We start from the raw sequence: 20,845 nt of genomic DNA, 5'->3' as shown, positions 1-20,845 counted from the left end.
TGTGCATGGGGTCGCTATGAGTCGGTTCCGACTCGATGGCACCTGACAACAACAACAATGCATTTGAAAATTGAACAGTAAATAAGGAAAACTCTAGAAGAATCCATGCATTTGAATTACGGTGTTAGTGATGAATATTGAGAGTACCATGCACTGCTAGAAGAACCAATAAATCTTTCTTACAAGAAGTACAGCCAGAATGTTTCCCTCATATGTTGGACATACTATCAGGAGGGACTAGCTCATGGAGAGGAACATCACGCTTGGAAAAAGTTAAGGGGTCAGCAAAAAAGATGAAGACCTCCACTCCAACAAGATGGATTGACACAGTGGCAGCAACAATGGGCTGAAACATAACAATTGTGAGGAGGGCACAAGATCAGGCAGTGTTCCATTCTGTCATGCATAGGGTCTCTCTGAGTTGGAACCAACTTGGCAGCATCTAACAGCAACATTTCCAGTTTTCTTGTCTTAATTTATCTTCATAAAATTTTTTTGTTGATATTTTAAATAGTTTGGGCCCAAAGCTTGAATAAACATTTACATAACATAAACAGATTTAGTAGGCTCATAACTAACTCTGATAGAATACATTAAAATTTGCTTTGGTGGTGGTGGTGGTGATATGCCACGGAGTCAGTTCCGTGTGACCCTCTATAGGGTTTCCAAGGCTGTAAATCTTCACAGAACCAGAAAGCCTCATCTTTCTCCCATGGAACCACTGGTAGGATCGAACTGCTGACCTGCGGTTAACAACCCAACTTGTAACCAGTATACTACCAGATCTCCGTCCTCCAGTAACTTTAGGAAGTTTTTTAAATGATCAAACTATTGATAAGTTGTGTTTCATTTTGTGCCTAATTTGAGTTCCTCATAAGAATAGGTCCTAATTGTGCTTTGTGTTTAGTTTTTATTTTGTTTTATTGTATTTTTCTGGAAACCAAAGAGATAATTGCATTGTAATGCTGTACATTTATAGAACCATTGCAGATTACAAAAATGGTGTGGACTATAAAACAGACCAAAGATTTTCATTAGGGAACAACAGGATCACTTCAGCAACAAATTGGTTTCCTCTTTATATTCTCCTATGGTGGGGCCCCTGTGTGTCTGAAACAGTAAGGCAAGAGCAGAAAATAAAGTCCGTATTCTAGGTGGCTTCTTGAATGGAAGTTTCAAAAAGGATAGATTCCTTTTGGTTAGCAGCTGAGCTTAGTGGCTATTGGCTATGGACTTGGTGGTGCCTGGTTTTGATACCTCCCTGGGTTAGATGGTCATCAGGGATGCCTGAGTGTGGCACAGAAATGATAATTAATCCCCTGAGAAACAGAATCCACTTTGAAATCCTTTGTAGCCCACCAATCCCTTTAAAGCAGGTGTAGGGAACCTTTTTACAGCCAAAATTTGTAGCATTATTCTCGGGCCATTCAGAATTATCAACTTATATTTGGTCAGACATTTAATTAATGCACTCCTAATGTAAATACTGGAGTCCTGGTGTGGCGCTGTGGGCTAATGTGCCAGACTGCAAAGCCATTTGAATAACAAGGTTAGCGGTTCAAGCTCACCAGTCACTCCTTGGAAACACCCTATACAGGGTCATTATGGGTCAGAACCAACTCAATGGCATTTAAGAACAACAACAAATGTAATGGCTGGAACTGAGGTTGCCTTGGCAGACCAAATTATTTTGAGGGCCTCATAGGGCCCACAGGCTGAACGTTCCTCACCCCTGCTTTAAAGGAACGAGACATTTCAAAGATTTGAAACTCCATCAGATTTAGTCCCTGTATATCCACCATTGAGTCCTTATTAGTCAGGGTTGGTAATGTTCCTTTGAGAGTTGGCTTTGTTGGTACTTCTGGTGCTTACACCCAAATAGATGTATGTCAGCATTCAGTTGTTTCAGGTTTTTTTTTTGTTGTTGTTGTTTTTTGGATTTTCTTAAACTAGAAGTCTACCTTGGCAATTTATAGAGGGTCTAGAAGGTGATCTGGTACACTAGATGTTTGCATCTAAGGTAATGAAACTTCAAAGTTGTTTCAACTTAGCCTGGATTGTGTGTTTTAGGGTTCTTAGTTTCAGATAGTACTCTGGGCATATGGAATTGATTGATATCAAAAGACTTCCACTGCCACATTACATCTCAAAAATTAAGTGCTTGCCCTTCCTTTCACTAAAATGTAGCTTACTTTGATAACATGGTTTTCTGTGGGACATAGTTAAACTTTATGGTAAAAGGGAAGCATTATGCTTCTGTTTAATTTACTACCTTCTGAGAAGCAAAAGCTTGGTATAGTTTGATGATGATGATGTTATGTGCCGTGGTTATTTAAATACATTTCCTGCTTTATTGCTGAAGTTTCCATTTTGTTTTAAAATCCTAAGTATGAGCTGAAATGTTACTCTGAAATACTAGGCTTTCAGTTAATTAGAGAGTTTGTTAAAGATCAGGCAGACCATGGGACATGGCCTGTTTTTCATTGCAGAGTACCCTACTCACCCGTACTTTAGCTGGTGGGCCTCTACCTTTCGTTTTGCTGTCTTAAAACCAGACTCCCATTGTGTGGAACTCAACTTCTAGTCACATTGTCCTCTAATCATGCCCCTCTCCCTGCCCCTGAGCATCCTTAGAGTTTGCTTTCCATAAACAACATGGCTGTGGTGACTAGTGTCTTTGAGAAGAGATGAGAAAGAGCATAGTTATAGTAACTGCTCTCTTGCATATAAATGATCATCAAACTGGCATCTCAGATCAGAGAGGGAGATGCACCTCTCCTTCAACAACCTTATGGATAGATACAACAAGCCTAATTTGAGTTCCTCACGGAACTCAAATGACCAAGTTTGAAATTTTTAAATCTTAAGAGGAGAAAGCACACTTAAAAAATTTTTTTTTTGTAAATGCAGGATAGCACCTCAGATGTGAGGACATGGAAACAAGGCTGGCTGGCTGTTAAACAGGAAGTTTGTGATGAATGGTTTTTAATCAAGTTGTAACATTCGTGATGGCTTACAAATTCCTGTTTATATATCCCTCTACTTCCTGTAACAAAATAGCCAGCGTTTATTGCCTCATCGTTGTGCCAGGTTGATCTGCTAATAAGCACCTTCCACATACATGATAACATTTGGTCCCTAACAGTTCCATATGGTTTGTGTGCATGTGAAAACTGAGGATTAGTGAGGTCAGAGGCATCTAGCAGGCCCCCTTGGGGACACCCCTACCAAAGATACGAAGTTTCTGGTGACACCTATGCATTTTTACATTGGATTTTTTTGGTGCCGTTTTACATGAGAGTATAATGTCTCACAGTCTTTTCTTTTCTTTTTTTTTTTAGCAGAGGCTGCTTTAATGTAGTCATATTTTCCTTTCTACAGAGTGATTTGAGTCAAAGATACAGCTGGTAGAATGAAACGTGTATGTAGCAATTAAAAAATCTAGAGCTAAGGCTTGACTTGGTTGGGGAGAGGCCATTGCATTTTGGATATTTTCTGTTTCTTTTAAGACTAAAGCCTCATGTGATTCTCCCTCTCTTGCTCTCTTTCTTTCTTTTTTATTTTTATTAACACCTATCAGCTTTCCATCAGCATTTTCATCTCCCTGAACTCTAATTTTTCCTACCATAAAGCAAGGGTGTTAGGCCAGATGACCTTCCCAGTGCTATCCTGCTTGCAAGTTTTATGAGGCTGCTGATTCCCCTGTCCACAGCCCAGGGGTTTCTAAAGAAGCTCTCAGTTTAGTGCAAACTAGGAATGAGAGAGTGGCCTTTGGGATCATTGCTACTAATAAGCAAGAAGAAAGGAGCTTGGGGAAATGAAAGCCACCTCATGGAAGAAGGGTTTAAGGCCTAGACCTGTGGGTTAAGAATATAGGTTAACTCTTCGCGGTGGATCTTCATTTGTAATGCCTTTTAAAGCTGGATATATGTGACTACCTATTGATAAACAGATGTCCATTGACATCACTATATTATAAAAGGAATGATTGGCAAAAGGTTATATGCTTTCTTTCTATTTGTGACCAGAATGGGTTCTTTTAAAAAGCTGTTGCTTTTTTTAAGAACTCTGTTCAGTAGAGACTAACCTCGCTTCATCTTTAGTTTGTTTTCACTTATGGAAGTGCAAGAAGAGATAGCATGAAAAAGAAAAAGAAGTGGGAGAGAATAGAGTCCACATTGGGAAGTTGTATCTTAGTTGAATATAGTGAGAAAGAAAGTTCAGAGGAATTAGATAAATGCTTTAGATAAATCTTTTCAAATGCTAGATAAATTCGTTTTTTTTTTTTTAGAACTGTAGCAAGTTCACTTGTTCACATATTCCAGTGTCTTGTTGGAAGTTCTTTTTCTGTGAGTTGATAACTCTTGCCCTCACCCTCCTATAGGTTGTTGTTAAGTGCCATCGAGTCGGTTTCGACCCATAGCGACCCCATACAGGGTTTCTGAGGGTGTAAATCTTTACGGGAGTAGAAAGCCTGATCTTTTCTCCCGCGGAGCAGCTGGTAGTTTCGAACTGCTGACCTTCAGGTTCGCAGCCCGATTCGTAACCACTACGCACTTTTAGATAGATGGGGGTCTATGAGAACCTTTCCGTTCACCTATTAAGTCCCTTTTTGTTGTTTTTAAGTGCTGTCGAGTCAGTTATGACTCATAGCCATCCGTATAGGGTTTCTGAGGAGCAGCTAGTGGATTTGAACTTGTAGTATGTAGTCCAGTGTTTATTCTGTAGCACCACACCAGAAGTCCCTAGAGCCTCTTTTTACAGGCATTCTCTGGGCATTGCTCACGTCTGAAATTCACACTTACACAGCTCTGCTTTCTGATACAGACTGACCTATGGGAATAAAAGCAAGTCATACCTCCTGGTAAAGACAGAAATGAATTTTTATAGACAGAACGATTTCCCGTCTCTCATGATGCACCCATGTAGCTTCAGTGTTAAAAGTGTGCTTAATCACTGTAGAAAAGCCATGGAGGAACAGCATTGCTTCAGGGAGGGCCATGAAAACTTGGTTTGAGTCCTAGCTGGACAAAACCTTCTCTGAACTTCATTTTGTAAATGGTGCCAGTAATAACTGCCTTATGTGATTGGGTCTGTGTTGGAGTATGAAAATGTATTGCATACTGATTTGAATGGGGGAAGGGGGAGCTTTTTGTTTGTTTAAGCACAGTGACCAGAGTAAGTGGAATGAAGCAGTAATGGAAGGCCCCTGGCTGACAGCTGACAGATGGGTCAGAGTTGGGCAACTCAAGTCTGCAGGCAGGATTGGGAGGGGAAGCCCTGGAGTAAAAAGAAGTGGTCAGGAGCCAGCACAGAGTTGCAGGCAGAGGGGTGGATCAGGTCCTTTCTCCTGGTTTGAGAAGACTTTCTCAACTAAGAGTAAGTTTTGTACCCTTGATGTTTGTTGGGGTATCCAGGCTTCTAAAAGGTTACTTGTAATAAACTGTTGTTGTGTGCCATTGAATTGATTCCAACTCCTAGTGACCCTACAGTGCAGAACTGCCGTACCACAGGGCTTCTAAGGCCCGGTCTTTAGGGCAGCAGGTTGCCAGATCTTTTCTCCAGAAGAGCTCTGTTGAGTTCAATCCACCACAACCTTTTGGTTAGCAGCTGAGCACCTAACAATTGTACCACCAAGACACCTTTTTGTAATAGATTCCTGATCTCTAAACATTTAAAAAGTCAAATGCCTTTTTGATTGAACTTTTGTTTGTATGTTACATGTAAGTGCATTATATAACACCCTTGCAAATAAAGGTATGAAAAGAATGAGCTGTCTAATTGGAAAGTAAGTAAATGCTGTACTGATTAGTTTCTGAACCTCCCCACTCATCTTGCAGTGGAAGCACCCTGAGATGGAAAGTGTACAGTTCTCCCTGGGGGCCAATGTCCGAGGCTGGTTGCACAGTAGAGCACAGTCATAACCGTGGCCTTCGTGAAGCTGCCCTGCTTTGACACCTGCTGCCTGCTTCTTTGTGCACACATGGGCAGTTCCAGAGTGTGAGGAGGACCTGCCAAATGGCTCATCACTTCCAGGCTCAAGGCAAACCACACTGACAAAGTGACTGGAGTGCATCTGTATTTCTTGTTAACAGCTGTCCACAGTATTCCCCTGCAGCATAGAGTTCAAGAGAAAGTGCCGTAATGCTTTCTCCTCAGATTATAAAATACAAGTGAGACTAATGTTTGTATTACTTTTTGTCACACATGGAGCATTTTAGTGATACAGCTTTCCTAATAAAAATAACAATAACATCGGCCTGGTGTTAATTGAAGTATGTGTTGCATGCAGTATCTCATTTAATCTTTCTAGTGTTGTTGTTAAGTGCCATTGAGTTGGTTCCCATGCATAGTGACCCTGTACAGGGTTTCCAAGGAGCAACTGGTGAGCTTGAACCACCAAACTTGAAATTCAAATTGACCTTGCAAACTAGCACATTAGTTTGCAGTAGCCTGATGTATATAGATACTGCTGATTCATGAATCAAATACTTAAGCGCCTACTAGGGATGGGGCCATAAGGAGACAGTATCAGAGAAGACAGAACAGGGTTCCTGGCCTTACCACTCATAGTGTAGGGGAGCCCGTCAAGCCCACGACAGCAGACAGAATCATCATTTGTGGTGAGTAAATAAGGAATACTGTATTAGAGAGTTGCAGGATTAGGTGACTTATCAAGAAGTGTTTCTGGTTCATCAAGTTGAACTAGACTTTTGCTTATGGATGGAGTTGCTCAAAATTCCATTTTGGGAAGGATTCTTCATATCAAGGATCATGTTTGCCTTCTCAGTACACTGAGTTGATAGGGATGGGCAACTTAAACATTGGCTATCAAATATGGGGACTATAAAGGCAAGAAGTGGCTGGCTAACAAGCGTTCATGAGTGTGCTTAGTTTCAGAATAAGGCGGATGAGGTAGAATTCCAACAGAATAGTTTACCTCTTGTCCAGATGGGTCTTGTGAAACAGGATGGGGGTGGGTGGGGATAGCATTTTATGATTCAATAGTGAGTGATTTTTATCATCACTAAATGCGATTGTCACAATTGCAAATGTAGAAGATGTGAAACTAAAAGGGGGTGTAGTTAATCTTTCATTTCTGAAACAGAGGACTGTGAGACTAGCAAAAGGGAAGAGCATGAGTAGAGTGTGGGATCCTAACCAGAAAAGCTGCAACAAGCAGAGACAGGGCACCAAGAGACAGAGCAGCTGAGGACCCTAGGCCCATGGACTGAGAAAGGCTTGTGTGCCTGTGGGGAGGAGACTGGCTTGCAAAATGAACCCTTTGGACATTTAAGCAAATATATATTTTCTGTGTGAGAGCTCTGGTAGCGTAGTGGTTACGAATCGGGCTGCGAACCTTAAGGTTAGCAGTTCGAAACTACCAGCCACTCCACGGGAGAAAGATGAGGCTTTCTATTCCCATAAAGATTTACACCCTCGGAAACCCTGTACAGGGTCGCTATGGGTTGGAACCGACTCAACGGCACTTAACAACAACAACAATATGTATATCAAAAAAATAGAGGTAAATACTGTTAACTGCTAGCGCATGGAGGACATTGTAATCATTGTAATGAAAGGAAAATAAGATTTGTTGAATGTAAAACTGATGACCTATCTTGTATGCTTTTACTCAGTCCTCAATCATAGCTTTTAAAAATAATAATAATAATAATAATGAAAGAAAGAAGTGTTTCCGGAAGGAAGGGACAGTGGAACCAAGACAGAAAATGGTGGCAGGTGGTGACCTTTGGAGGCAGGGTTCTATATGTTCCGGACAGTCCTATATGTGTCATTTTCTGTCGTGTTAAGTGCTGTTTATGTGGGCTTGATCCCCACTGAGATCATTAAACTCTCAGTGGGCAGGCTCTGGGACTGAGTCCTTCTCTGCCCTTCATTTCATCTAGCACAAAATATACAAAGGCAAAAAACCCCACTGCCATTGAGTTGATTTCTGACACATAACACCGTATGTAGGGCTTCTGAGACTATAAATCTTTACAGGAACAGAAAGCCTGATCTTTCGCTCTCAGAGCAACTGGTAGGTTTGACCTGTTGACTTTGTGGTTAGCATCTCTTTGCTTATCCTACAGAACCACTGGGGCAGTACATGTCAACTGAGGACTATGGTGGGTCAGTGGTGGAATTCTTGATTTCCATGCAGGGGACCCTGACTTGATTCTTGGCCAATGAAACCTGTGTACAGCTACTGCCCACCTGTCCGTGGAAGCTTGTGTGGTGCTATAATGCTGAGCAGATTTTAGCAGAGCTTCCAGACTGGTGTACTAGGAAAAAAGGCCTGGTGATCAGCTTCTGAAAATCAGTCTGTCAATGGTATCCCCAGGAACAAGGCTGACTGGGCAGGAACTAACTACATTAAGAACAAATAAATATTCATTGGCATGAACTGATACATGAGTGGGGCATTCTGTCTTCTCTCTCATGTTTTTGGGATGTCAGTCAACACACGTTTCATGAAGGTCTCTTGTCACTGTGAAATAGAAATAACCTCTAGCCCCCTCCTCTTAAGGAACTCAGTATCCAGGCTGTCAAGCACATTGGCACAGTAGTACCTAGAGTTAGAAACAGCCAGCCGTGCTGTTGTTGAGCCTTCCTGCTGCCCTATGCCCACAGCAGCATGTTCCGGTCCATAGGATCACCAGGCCAGACTTCCCAAGGTCAGAGCTGCTCTGTGGGTGTTCAGGCCTGCAGAGGAAAGCAGGGACCAGCTCAGGGAGCCATGCCTGGTGCAACCTGGCTATTTCTAACCCCACCTTTGCAGAAAGGCTGGCGGCAGAGAAAGCTAGCTGTTGGTGGGGAGATCTGCTGACACGCTCCTCTCACTAATTACATTATACAGCAACTCAGGGCTTGGGTAAGTGATTTCCAGTTCATCAGCCCTTTGCCCCCTCACACTCTGTCATTATCCTCATGTAACATTTATTCATAGTTCAGAATTGAGCGTCCCAAAGCTGACTCTTTCTTGTGGCCTTGCTGTACATTTTCATGGGTAAAGCTGTGCTTTTATTGAGCCTTGTCTGCATCTGGCAGGGATTTGTAGGCACAATATCATTCATTGTTGTTGTTAAGTGTTTCAAGTCAGTTCTGTGTCATAGCAACCCTGTATTGGTTTCCAAGGAGCAGCTGGCGAATTTGAACCTCCAACCTTGTGGTTCAAGCCGACCTTGTGCATTAACCCACAGTGCCATACCATATTTTTACAAGATTTACCTCTCCAGCACTCTGCACCACCCCCACTCTGGGCTGGAAATCATAACTTTTTTAATGTCCTGCTGGCTGTGTGAAAAACAGGAATTTATGTAACAAGTCCTGCACAGCAAATCTTTTCCTGTTCAGGGGAAAAAAAAAATACTTTAATTGTTAGCAAAGTTAAGAGACAGCTCTGTTACTCAGAGAGCGGCCTGAAATGTCCTTTTACAGAAATGTGCAGTGTAACGTTTTCATCAGTGAGGGATTGCTTTGGACGTTAAAAAAAAAATCTAGTGAGTGAATTAGTTTATGTTTTACTGAGTCTGCAAATGGTTCTTGAACTTTTTAAAGGATTCATGATGACATGTTCTGCTGTCTAGATAAAATCCTCACTGTGACAGTTGCAGATGTAATCATCAAATCTGTTTCGGAGCTGCACCACCCCTGCCCCAGGTCAGTGCAGACAACCAGGAAGCTCCTATCTAGGAGGGTCTTTCGTGGCCTTTTATCATTAACCAAATGTGACAGGGACAGTAGTCACGCTTCCTCTCCTCCAGAAGTTTCATTGTGGCTTATCTGTGTGTCTATTGTGTTACAAAAGCAAAGCAGCTGGGATGGAATGTTGTGCCAGTGCCCCAGACTCTCCGTGGACAGAAGGCTTTGCAGAGTCAGAGATCCAGGGCTTGCCGTGGTGCCCCAGAGGCAAGCTTGCCTCCTGAAGGAGCAGTTTAAACCAAGGTTTGCTAGGGTTGGTGACAGCAGATGTGACGGTGGCCTTGTGAGTGTGCATTGTTAGCTGCTGTTGAGTTAGCTCCAATTTATGGCGACATACATATAAAGACGGGAACTTTGCCTGGCCCATTGCTTCTACATAAGTGTTAATATGTATACAAAGTGGCACCAACTGTTCTCCCACAGCACTCTATTCAGCTGGATTTAATAAGTCATTGCAGTGGCCACCACACTCACAGTGATGGGCTTCATTAGGGTAGCTAACAGGTTACAATGCAGAATTAGAAGTACTCAGGGCATAGTTTTTTTTCAGTCAGGACAGTCTCTTCTCAGCCATGCTCACAAGCAGGCCTCTTTGGCCCTCGGCTCCTTGGTCTGGAATCTGCCCTGCTCCGGCAGTGTTGCAAAGCTCTTTTAGGGCTCTGATAATGTCCAAAGGTAGTGGTGGTTGTTAAGTGCCATCGAGTCCATTCCAACTCATAGCAACCTTAATGCACAATAGAACGAAACATTGCCTGGTCTTGAGCCTCCTCACAATTGTGGTTAAACTTGAGCCCATCGCTGCTGCCACTGTGCCAGGTCATCTCATTGGGGGTTCTTCTCGATTTTGCTTACCCTCCACTTTACCTATGGACTTGTCCCTCCTGACAGTGTGTCCAAAGTATGAGAGACAAAAGCTCGCCATCCTGGCTTCCAAGGAGTGTTCTGGTTGTACTTCTTCCAACACAGATTTGTTTGTTCTTCTGGCAATCTTTAGTACTATTAATATTCTCCTCCAACACCATAGCTCAAATGCATCAATTCTTCTGTGGCCTTCCTTATTCACCATCCAACTTTCACATGCATATCAGGCTATTGAAAATATCATGGCTTATGTAAGGTGTACTTTAGTCCTCAAACTGACATCTTTGCTCTTTAACACTTTAAAGAGATCTTGTGCAACAGATTTGCCTAGTGCAATTCGTCACGTGATTTTTGACTGCTGCTTCCAAGCAAAATGAAGTCTTTGACAACTTCAATTTTTTTTCCATTTATCATGATGTTATTTATTGGTCCAGAGGGGAGAATTTTTGTTTTCTTTTACATTGAGATTCTTTTTCATCAGCAAGTTTTTTAAGTCCTCTTCACTTTTAGCAAACAAGGTTGTATCATCTACAGATTGTTGAGTCTTTCTTCCAATTCTGATGCCACATTCTTCTTCTCATAACCCAATTTCTCAGATTATTTGCTCAGCATACAGATTGAATAAATATGGCACACACCATTCCTAATTTTAAATCATTCCGTGTTGACTTGGTCTGTTGAATGACTGCCTCTTGGTCTATGTACAGGTTCCTCAGGAGCACAATGAAGTGTTTTAGAATATGGATTCTCTGCAATGCTGTCCCTATCTTGTCATCATCCACACAATTGAAAGCCTTTACATAGTCAATAAAGTACAGGCTCATACAAGATCCATCTGGCATTAGCAATGATGTCTCTTGTTTCCCATCCTTGAATCTGGCTTGAACCTCTGGAAGTTCCCTGTCAGTGTACTCTTGCAGCCGTTTTTGAATTATCTTTAGCAAAACTTTACTTGCATGTGATATTAATGATATTGTCTGATGATTTCCACATTCCATGAGGTCACCTCACTTTGGAATGGGCACAAATATGCATCTCATCCAGTCAGTTGGCTAGGTTGCTGCCTTCTGAATTTCTTGAATAGATGAGTGCCTCCAGTGCTGCCTTTGTTTGTTGAAAGATTTCAATTTGTATTCCATCAATTTCCAGAGCCTTGTTCTTAGCATTGCCTTCAGTGCAGCTTGAACTGCTTTCTTCTTTACCATTGGCTCTTGTTCATATGCTTCTTCTAGAAATGGCTGAACATCAATCATTTCTCCTTTGAACAATGACTCTGTTTTTGATACTTTCGATACTTTCTGTATCATTCAATATTCTGCCCAAAGAATCCTTCAGTATTTCAAGTTGGTTTAAATTTTTTCTTACTTTTTTTCAGCTTGAGAAATGCTGAGAGTTTTCTTCCCTTTTAGTTTTCTAATGGCATATCTTTGCACATTTAATTTTAATACTAGGTTTTGTCTTTTCCAGCCAAAGGAGTGGACATTATTCCTCAGCCCAAAGGCACTTTGCTCTAACTTCATGGGTAAACAAATCTAGCTTTCCAATTCAGTGCCTTGAGGATCCCTACTACACAAGTGAGTCCCCTGCCCAAAAGCATTCAGGCTTACTTGCTCCATGGGCTGAGAAGCCCACCACTCTTATCTCGTGCTGTGGTTCTTGGTTCTGCTGCTGTTGCTCTGCTACCCCTCCTCCAGTGTTACAGCTCTGCCTCCTGGATGAAGGAGGTTCAGTGCACAGGTGTCTCAGGGTCCAGAGGACAGACTCCACTCCTGGTTCGTCCTGGTAGCACAATCCCCCTTCCCATGTCTCAGGTTGCTCATAGCTACATTAGAGTTTCCTAGTTTCCGAAATCACAATGAACTTCTGTTAACAGTGAGTCATATTGGAACCATATAATCCTTTCAGCATCTGTCTCACCTTCTCTTATCCAGAACCAACAGGAAAAAGTCATTTGGTGGGAGTTTTCAGACTCTAACTGGAAGGGACATTAACTAATTCTCTGTCCCACAATACGTTTGAGTCCATTACTATGACTCTTGTGTCCCTCCATCTCATTGTGAGTATGTATGAGCATATACAAAACCTTCCCATAGGATAGTGGCACACTAGGGACATGAAGTCCCTTGCCCTGGTGGCACATTTGTTAAGCACTTTATTGCTAACTGAATGGTTGATGGTTCCAACCCACTCAATGGCACGTAATACATGTTGTGTGCATGAAAATGGCCTGACCATTTTCTTCCATAAATATTACAACCTGTTGTTGTTGTCAGGTGCCATCGAGTTGGAACCGACTCATAGCGACCCCATGCACAGCAGAACGAAACAATGCTCGATCCTGGGCCAACCTCACCACCGCTGCCACCCCCGAGTCCATCAATGATGCCACCTGGCCGATCCATCTCGTTGGAGGTCTTCCTCTTTTTCTCTGACCCTCCACCCTACCCAGCATGACATCCTTCTCCAACGATTGTTTCCTCCGGACTACATGTCCAAAGTAGGAGAGACGAAGCTTAGCCATCCTGGCCTCCAAGGAGCACTCTGGCTGCACTTCTTCCAAAACAGATCTATTGGTTCTTTTGGCAGTCCATGGCACCCTCAGTATTCTCCTCCAACACCACAACTCAAAGGCATCAATTCTTCTACGATCATCCTTATTCACTGTCCAGCTTTCGCATCCATATGAGGCTGTTGAAAACACAATGGCCTGGGTCAGGCGCACCCTAGTCCTCAAGCTGACATCTCTGCTCTTCAATACTTTAAAAAGTTCCTGTGCAGCAGATTTGCCCAGTGCAATACGTCGTCTGATCTCTTGACTGCTACTTCCGCGAGTGTTGATAGTTGATCCAAGAAGAATGAAGTCCTTGACAACTTCAATCCTTTCTCCATTGATAAGAATGTTTATTGGTCCAGTGGTGAGGATTTTTGTTTTCTTGACATTGAGATGCAATCCATATCGAAGGCTGTGCTCTTTAATCTTCATAAGTAAATGTTTCAAGTCCTCTTCACTTTCAGCGATCAAGGTTGTATCATCTGCATATCGCAACCTAGCAAACCCAATTTTGCTCTGTCCGTAGAATTGCCGAGTCAGAACTGACTTACTATCATGCAGTCCTATTGCTGGGATTGTTGTTCTCAAGGCATGTGTCTTCAGCTGGGGATGAATTCCTAGGTGGGAAGGAAGAGGGGAGCTGCCCCATGGCCTGCACTTACTGTGTGCTCTGGCAGAGAGACTTGCCCCATAGCTGGGTGTTGCAGTCCTGGGGAAGAATGTAGTCCACAGGACACTGGAACGTGTAGATTTCTCAACCCTAGTTGTTGGGTCTGAATATATGTCTTCTATTAGAAAGTGAGATTCTCATATTTGTGTTGAAGCACTGGCCTTGTCCTACTTGTAAAGGCTCTACCCTCGTGCAGCGATTAGATTGTAGGCATCTTAGTTGATGGCATGAGGATGTGGGTGTTGTGGCTGCATCCCTGGGTGACCACAAATCTAGCCAGAGGCTTTTTGTGGTCAAGGAGAGATGCTGGGGGACCCGGGGTGTTCAGTCATCTGACCCTTGCACTGTTAGCAGAGGAGGCCAAGGAAGTCCAGGGGCCTTGCACACAGCCTCACCCTCAGGGTGATTGGGACCCACACTTTCACTCCTATACTGGGGAGCAGGCTGAGGGCACTGAGACTTGATGAAGGGCTACATAGGTAGCTGAATGAGCTGATAGCAAGAATCTGTTGTGTGTTTTGTGCTGTTTGGAGACAAAGATATAAGTAAAGCTAGGTGCTTCCTTCCAATCAGCTCAGGGTTTTCCACTTTCCTTTTCCAGATGTGTCTCCAAGTCTATCTCAAATGCCACAGCCTAGCCACATATTCAGTGGGTGAATCAAATTGGGACTTCCTCAATTTATAGCCTGAAGTTTGAAAGACTGTCTTTGTTCTACTTCACCATGTGCTTGGAGTGTGGGCTTGTGTTTGTAATATCCCTTATAGTCTTATTCATCCTCCACTAATGAGGAATAGGGAAGCAGGGCTTTAAGTGATAAAATCTGTATCCTCAATTTGAAATCTTTTAACTCTTTGATCACGATTCCTTATACTATTAAGCACCATCAAGCATTTTATTCTTTCTATCTTTCTGTCTGTCTTATCTAATCACTAGAACGCCTGGTGTGGAGCTATAGGATCAGCACTGAACTGCGAACCACAAGGTCAGCCGTTCAAACCCACCAGGGTCACTGTGAGTTGGAATGACTCAACAGCACTTTACAGCAGCGTCTATCTCACTTAATCAGATAATAACCCAGGAAGGATCCATCTCTGTTTTACAGATGAGGAAAGTTAAGGCACATGTACAAAGGCTGAGCAGCTTCCCAAAGTCATATAGCTGTTAAATAGCAGAGCCACTTAAATGCTCAAAACCAGTTGATTTTTCTTAGTTATGGTCTTAGGTATGTACGTGGCTCAACTAATCACACACATACTTAGCAGATTGAAGTCTCACACTTCCCTTGTATTCGTCATCAGTTCTTTCTCTTCTATGTTGTCTTTTTTGGGGGGTAGGGACGGGTGCAGAGGATCTAGTATCTATCCTGTGGTGTGCACTAGTTTTTATTGGCAGGCAGGTGGGAGGATGGGAAGTTGTCATTGAATTTAAATGTTTCTTTTCTTGGCAATTCTGTTTTTCTCATAGTTAACTGAATTTGCTTAATGGGATTGATTGAAATGTGTAAATGAATCTAGGTCTTAATTCATATTTGTGCTTTTAATTCTTGAGTTCTGCTTTTTCATAATCACTTGTGCCTAGTTATAAAAAACTTCTCACTTTGTATAAATGGCATATGGAGTCATGGTGTGGCACTGTAGGGTAAACACTGGGGTACAAGGTCAGTTTGGACCGTAAGCATTGTGGGGTAAAGGACTAAGTAAGGTGATCTTGATCTTCATTCTAGATTCTGAAGAAATTACTTCTGAAATAATTGGAGTTCCCTTGTTCTGTGACTTACAAGCCACACCTGAAAATGTGTGCAAGTCAGACCAGAGAATACTCACTTGAGAAGTTGTATAAACTTGCCTCAGGAGGCCTGGTATAGCCTACCAGCTAGACTAAGTGACAAAGCCTTGAACTAGAGAACTTTCTAGTTGATGAGAATATCACTCAGGAGGGTAGCACATCCCTTGTTAAGTGCTGTTGAGTTGTTTTCGATTTATAGCAACCCTGTATAGGGTTTCCGAGGAGCGACTAGTGGGTTTGAACCACTGACCTTGAGGTTCAAACTGACCTTGTAGTCCAGTGCTTGCCCTACAGTGCCACACTAGGATTCCATTATGTCCCTTGTTGTTGTTGTTGTTGTTGTTGTTGTTGTTAGGTGCCATCGAGTCAGTACCAACTCATAGCAACCCTACGCACAACAGAATGAAACACTGCCCAATCCTGGGCCAACCTCACAATTGTTGCCACACTTGAGCCCATTGATGCTGCCACTTTGCCAAGCCACCTCCCTAGGGTTCTTCCTCTTTTTACTTTGACCCTCCACCTTATCAAACTTGATATCCTTCTCCAGCAACTGGTCCCTCCTGACAATATGTCTGAAGTATGAGAGACAAAGTTTGGCCATCCTGGCGTCCAAAAGAGCACTCTGGCTGCACTTCTTCCAACACAGATCTGTTTGTTCTTTTGGCACCCCACGGCACCTTCAATATTCTCCTCCAGCACCATAACTCAAAAGTATCAATTCTTCTACAGTCTTCCTTGTTCACTGTCTAGCTTTCACATGCGTATGAGGTTATTGAAAATACCATGGCTTGGGCCAGGTGCACCTTAGTCCTCAAGCTGACATCTTCACTCTTCAACATTTTAAAAAGGTCTTGTCCTGCAGATTTGCCTAATGCAATAATACGTCATTTGATAGAAATCTCACATTGGAAACCCTCCCAGACCTCACCTTATACGCCTCTTTCTTTGTATTCTTTTTTGCTATAATGCATCTGTAATTGTGAGTATGGTATATTCTCTCTGAATTTTGTGAGTCATTCTGATAAATTGTTGAACCTAAACAGGAGCCAGAAGGTCAAAAAATAAGGGTGCTGTGTGGACTCCTGAGCTTTGTTTTCTGGCTGATATCTTAATGCCATAGTGGGAAACCAGCTCCAAATTTGTAAAACATGTAAACTCCCCGAATATGGGGCTATAACACCTGCCTATTTGGCAATCTGAAGGACTGTTGTCTTTTTCATCTGTGATCTTCAGGTGGCTGGAGTCAGCAAGAAAGGGTCATGAGGGCAGCTGGCATTGTGGATGGAGAAGAGGGGATTGGGCTTAGGCTGATCCTTATAGCACTTATAGCACAGGGTGGAAAGGATTGTCCATGGAACTTATATGAAGTAATATTGCATGGTATTGTAGCTAAGTATTGGAGTCCTGGTGTGATGCTCTGGGTTAATGCGCTGGACTGCAAAGTCAGTTTGAACCACAAGATCGGTGGTTCAAGCTCACCAGGCACTCCTCAGTCACTATTCAGAACCGACTTGATAGCACTTCACATCAACGACAATAACTAAGTACAATTTAAGTGGTTTAAGACGTAGTCTCTATAATTACCCCCTAAAATACAAAAAATCTTGAAGGTTTATAATAATATAATGTTTGAAGACAGTCTTAGAGTTCTCACCTTTCATGGGAGAGACCCAGGTTTGGTTTCTGACCAACATGCCTTATTCACAGCCACTTATCAGTGAAGGCTAGCATATTGCTTAACAAACTCACATTATGGTGTTTTGCATTGGGTGCTTGAAATCTATACCATCAACTCCAGCATCTTATTTGTCTTTCATGTAATACATAGCTACAGTGAATTGTAAATTCCCACATGGAAAAGTATTATGCTTCTAACACAATGTTTTGCTTTACAGAATTCAATCCGTCATAATCTGTCCCTACACAGCAAGTTCATCCGTGTGCAGAATGAAGGAACTGGAAAAAGTTCTTGGTGGATGCTGAATCCAGAGGGAGGCAAGAGTGGAAAATCCCCCCGGAGAAGAGCCGCATCCATGGATAACAACAGTAAATTTGCAAAGAGCCGAGGCCGAGCAGCTAAGAAAAAAGCATCCCTCCAATCTGGCCAGGAGGGTGCTGGGGACAGCCCTGGCTCTCAGTTCTCTAAATGGCCTTCGAGCCCTGGTTCTCACAGCAATGATGACTTTGATAACTGGAGTACATTTCGCCCTCGAACTAGCTCAAATGCTAGCACTATTAGTGGGAGACTTTCTCCAATTATGACCCAACAGGATGATCTTGGAGATGGGGATGTGCATTCTATGGTGTACCCACCTTCTGCTGCCAAGATGGCATCCACTCTGCCCAGCCTCTCTGAGATAAGCAATCCTGAAAACATGGAAAACCTGTTAGATAATCTCAACCTCCTCTCCTCACCAACATCATTAACTGTTTCAACCCAGTCTTCTCCTGGCACCATGATGCAGCAGACACCATGCTACTCATTTGCACCTCCAAACACCAGTCTGAACTCACCCAGTCCAAACTACCAAAAATACACTTACGGCCAATCCAGCATGAGCCCTTTGCCACAGATGCCTATACAAACACTGCAGGACAACAAATCGGGTTATGGAGGTATGACTCAATATAACTGTGCACCGGGACTCCTGAAAGAGTTACTTACTTCTGACTCTCCTCCTCATAATGATATCATGACACCAGTTGACCCTGGGGTAGCCCAATCCAACAGCCGGGTCCTGGGCCAGAATGTGATGATGGGCCCAAATTCAGTCATGCCAACCTATGGCAGTCAGGCGTCTCATAACAAAATGATGAATCCCAGCTCCCATACCCACCCTGGACATGCTCAGCAAACATCTGCAGTTAATGGGCGTGCCTTGCCCCACACTGTAAATGCCATGCCTCACACTTCTGGTATGAACCGCCTGACCCCAGGAAAGACACCATTGCAAGTGCCTCTGCCTCACCCCATGCAGATGAGCACCCTAGGAGGCTATTCCTCAGTGAGCAACTGCCACGGCTATGGCAGAATGGGCATTCTCCACCAGGAGAAGCTCCCCAGTGACTTGGATGGCATGTTTATTGAGCGCTTGGACTGTGACATGGAGTCCATCATCCGGAATGACCTCATGGATGGAGATACTTTGGATTTTAACTTTGACAATGTGTTGCCCAACCAAAGTTTCCCACACAGTGTCAAGACGACAACTCATAGCTGGGTCTCAGGCTAAGAGTTACTTAGCAAGCAGGTAAGTCCTCCCCAATATGAAAAGACTTTCTGAAAATAGTACTTAAAAGAGTGGCGCACAGTGACTGTGTCTTTAATGGTTAGAACTTTTTTGATGTCCCCTAGCAGAGAGGCATCTTTTATTATTCAATCCCCACCCTTTCTGCAACTTGCACATTTTTCTTTTGAGTTAAGACATAAGGAAGCTTCTTGTAACTGCTATACAGATTTTCTTTTGACAGTTGGATGGCTGCATCTCTTTAGTAGCTCTTCAATAAATGAATGCATTTGATACAAATCAAATCCTGAAGGGTTTTTTTGTTTTGTTTTGTATTGTTTTTTAAAGTGGAATTTTCCCCATTCAGTGATTTCAGGGCTTTGAGAATGCCCTAATGTTTCTTTATAAGTGTGTCTATCACTATAATATGTTAAGTCGAATTGATTTTTAATTTGGCTCTATTTTCATTGTGTGTGTATATGTTTTTTTTCCCTCCAGGCTACTCTTAAAAGTACTTCAGATTGTCTGACAGCAGGAACTGAGAGAAGCAGTCCAAAGATGTCCTTCACCCCTCCTTTTAGTTTTCTTGATTAAAAAAAAAAACACAAAAAAGTGTTCCTTTTTTTTTTCCCCTCCTCTCATCAGACTTGGCAATGAAGACACTTTTCCTGTTCAGGATGTTTGCCCAATGTTTGCAGATTATGTGCTGCTGTAGATAAGGACTGTGCCATTGGAAATTTCATTATGATGAAGTGCCAAACTCACTACACCATATCATTGCAGAACAGACTTTCGAATTCTGGTGTCCTCTCAATTTTGTATATAAGCAGTAGATACAGAGTTGTATTTGTGTATGCTTTTGTTTCTTTGTTGTTTTTTTTTAATATCCATTTATTTGGTCCAAGGAAAGTTTATACTCTTTTTGTATACTGTGATGGTCTCATGCCCTTGATAAGTTAAATTTTTGTGTGTACTACCTGTGTTCTGCTGAACAGACGAATCACAGAGAACTAAGATCTCCAGTCTGCCACTTCCCGTGAACAGCTTTGGATCTGTTCATACTGCCACATACTTTTAAATGGAAAACAAGTAGCCTGTTAATCAATCTGCTGAGATACTGGACTAGTCTAACTCTTTCTGGGGATGGGGGGAGGGGGAAAGATTACATGCCAGCCTTGTACAGGTTTTTTCTATTTCTTGTTTGTTTGTTTTGTTATTTGCAAATTTGTACAAACATTTAAATGGTTCTAGTCTCCCGATGACTGATTTTTGATGTTACTGTTGGGACTTGAGAGATCATTTTTGAAATTGATATTGAACTATACTGACTTAAAACTAGAGTCTACTTTGTTACATATAATATAGTCTGCTTGTAAATTTGTGGAATCACAGATATTTGGAGACGCATTCATAATTTCCATTTTGTAATTCTAACTGGATTCGTTACTAATTTTATACATGTTTAACTGGTTTGTATACTTTGGGATGCTACTTGGTGATGTTTCTGAATAATCTTAAAAATGTATTTAGTATTTGCATATTCAATGTTTCTTGGCCCTTTCTTTGGCAAGAAAGTGATGTAAACCTATGGACACTATGTTCCCGTGTAGGAGAGCTTTCTGTGGTTTTACATGTGAATAAGACTTCATCGGCTTCGATAACTGACTTTGTTAGCTCTGCACATGGCCTAGTGCTGAGTACTCTGGTGGATGCTATGTGCCGTGTTGTTCCCGTTATTCCTGGGAGGCCTCATAATGTTTGTGGATCTGATGGGAGACCTACATCTCTAACAGTGCTTTTGCCCAAATTATGGGTTTGATAAACTTGACCTTTGAGTTGAGCCTTGGCAAGTTTTCCCTCATGATACCTGATTTTCTCCTCTTACTTGGGTCTAGATGGAGGTTGGTATTGTAGCTCTGCCTTGAAGAGCTATGTTGACACTCGCCATCATCTCTCTCTGTGTCCTACAGGTTACTTAGCCTGCTTGGGAAGTTTTAGGTAGAAGGAGAAAATTTTAAAGTGGAATTTGTAGAATGTTT

General features: G+C 42.4%; 1 protein-coding gene across 1 annotated transcript in view; it reads left to right on the top strand.

Moving 5' to 3' along the window:
• Nucleotides 1-20,462, top strand: part of FOXO1 (forkhead box O1) — a 159,664-nt gene extending 139,202 nt beyond the window's left edge. Inside the window, exons 3-4 of the mRNA XM_006873718.1 lie at nt 17,475-18,826; nt 19,305-20,462. Of these exons, the coding sequence (XP_006873780.1) occupies nt 17,475-18,812 (1,338 nt within the window). The 3' untranslated portion in view covers nt 18,813-18,826; nt 19,305-20,462. The remainder of the gene's footprint in view (nt 1-17,474; nt 18,827-19,304) is intronic.
• Nucleotides 20,463-20,845: the final 383 nt, after the last annotated feature.

This window comes from Chrysochloris asiatica, unplaced genomic scaffold (assembly GCF_000296735.1).
Source record: "Chrysochloris asiatica unplaced genomic scaffold, ChrAsi1.0 scaffold00250, whole genome shotgun sequence".
Classification (NCBI taxonomy): Eukaryota; Metazoa; Chordata; class Mammalia; order Afrosoricida; family Chrysochloridae; genus Chrysochloris; species Chrysochloris asiatica.
This window is presented reverse-complemented; position numbering and strand designations above follow the sequence as displayed.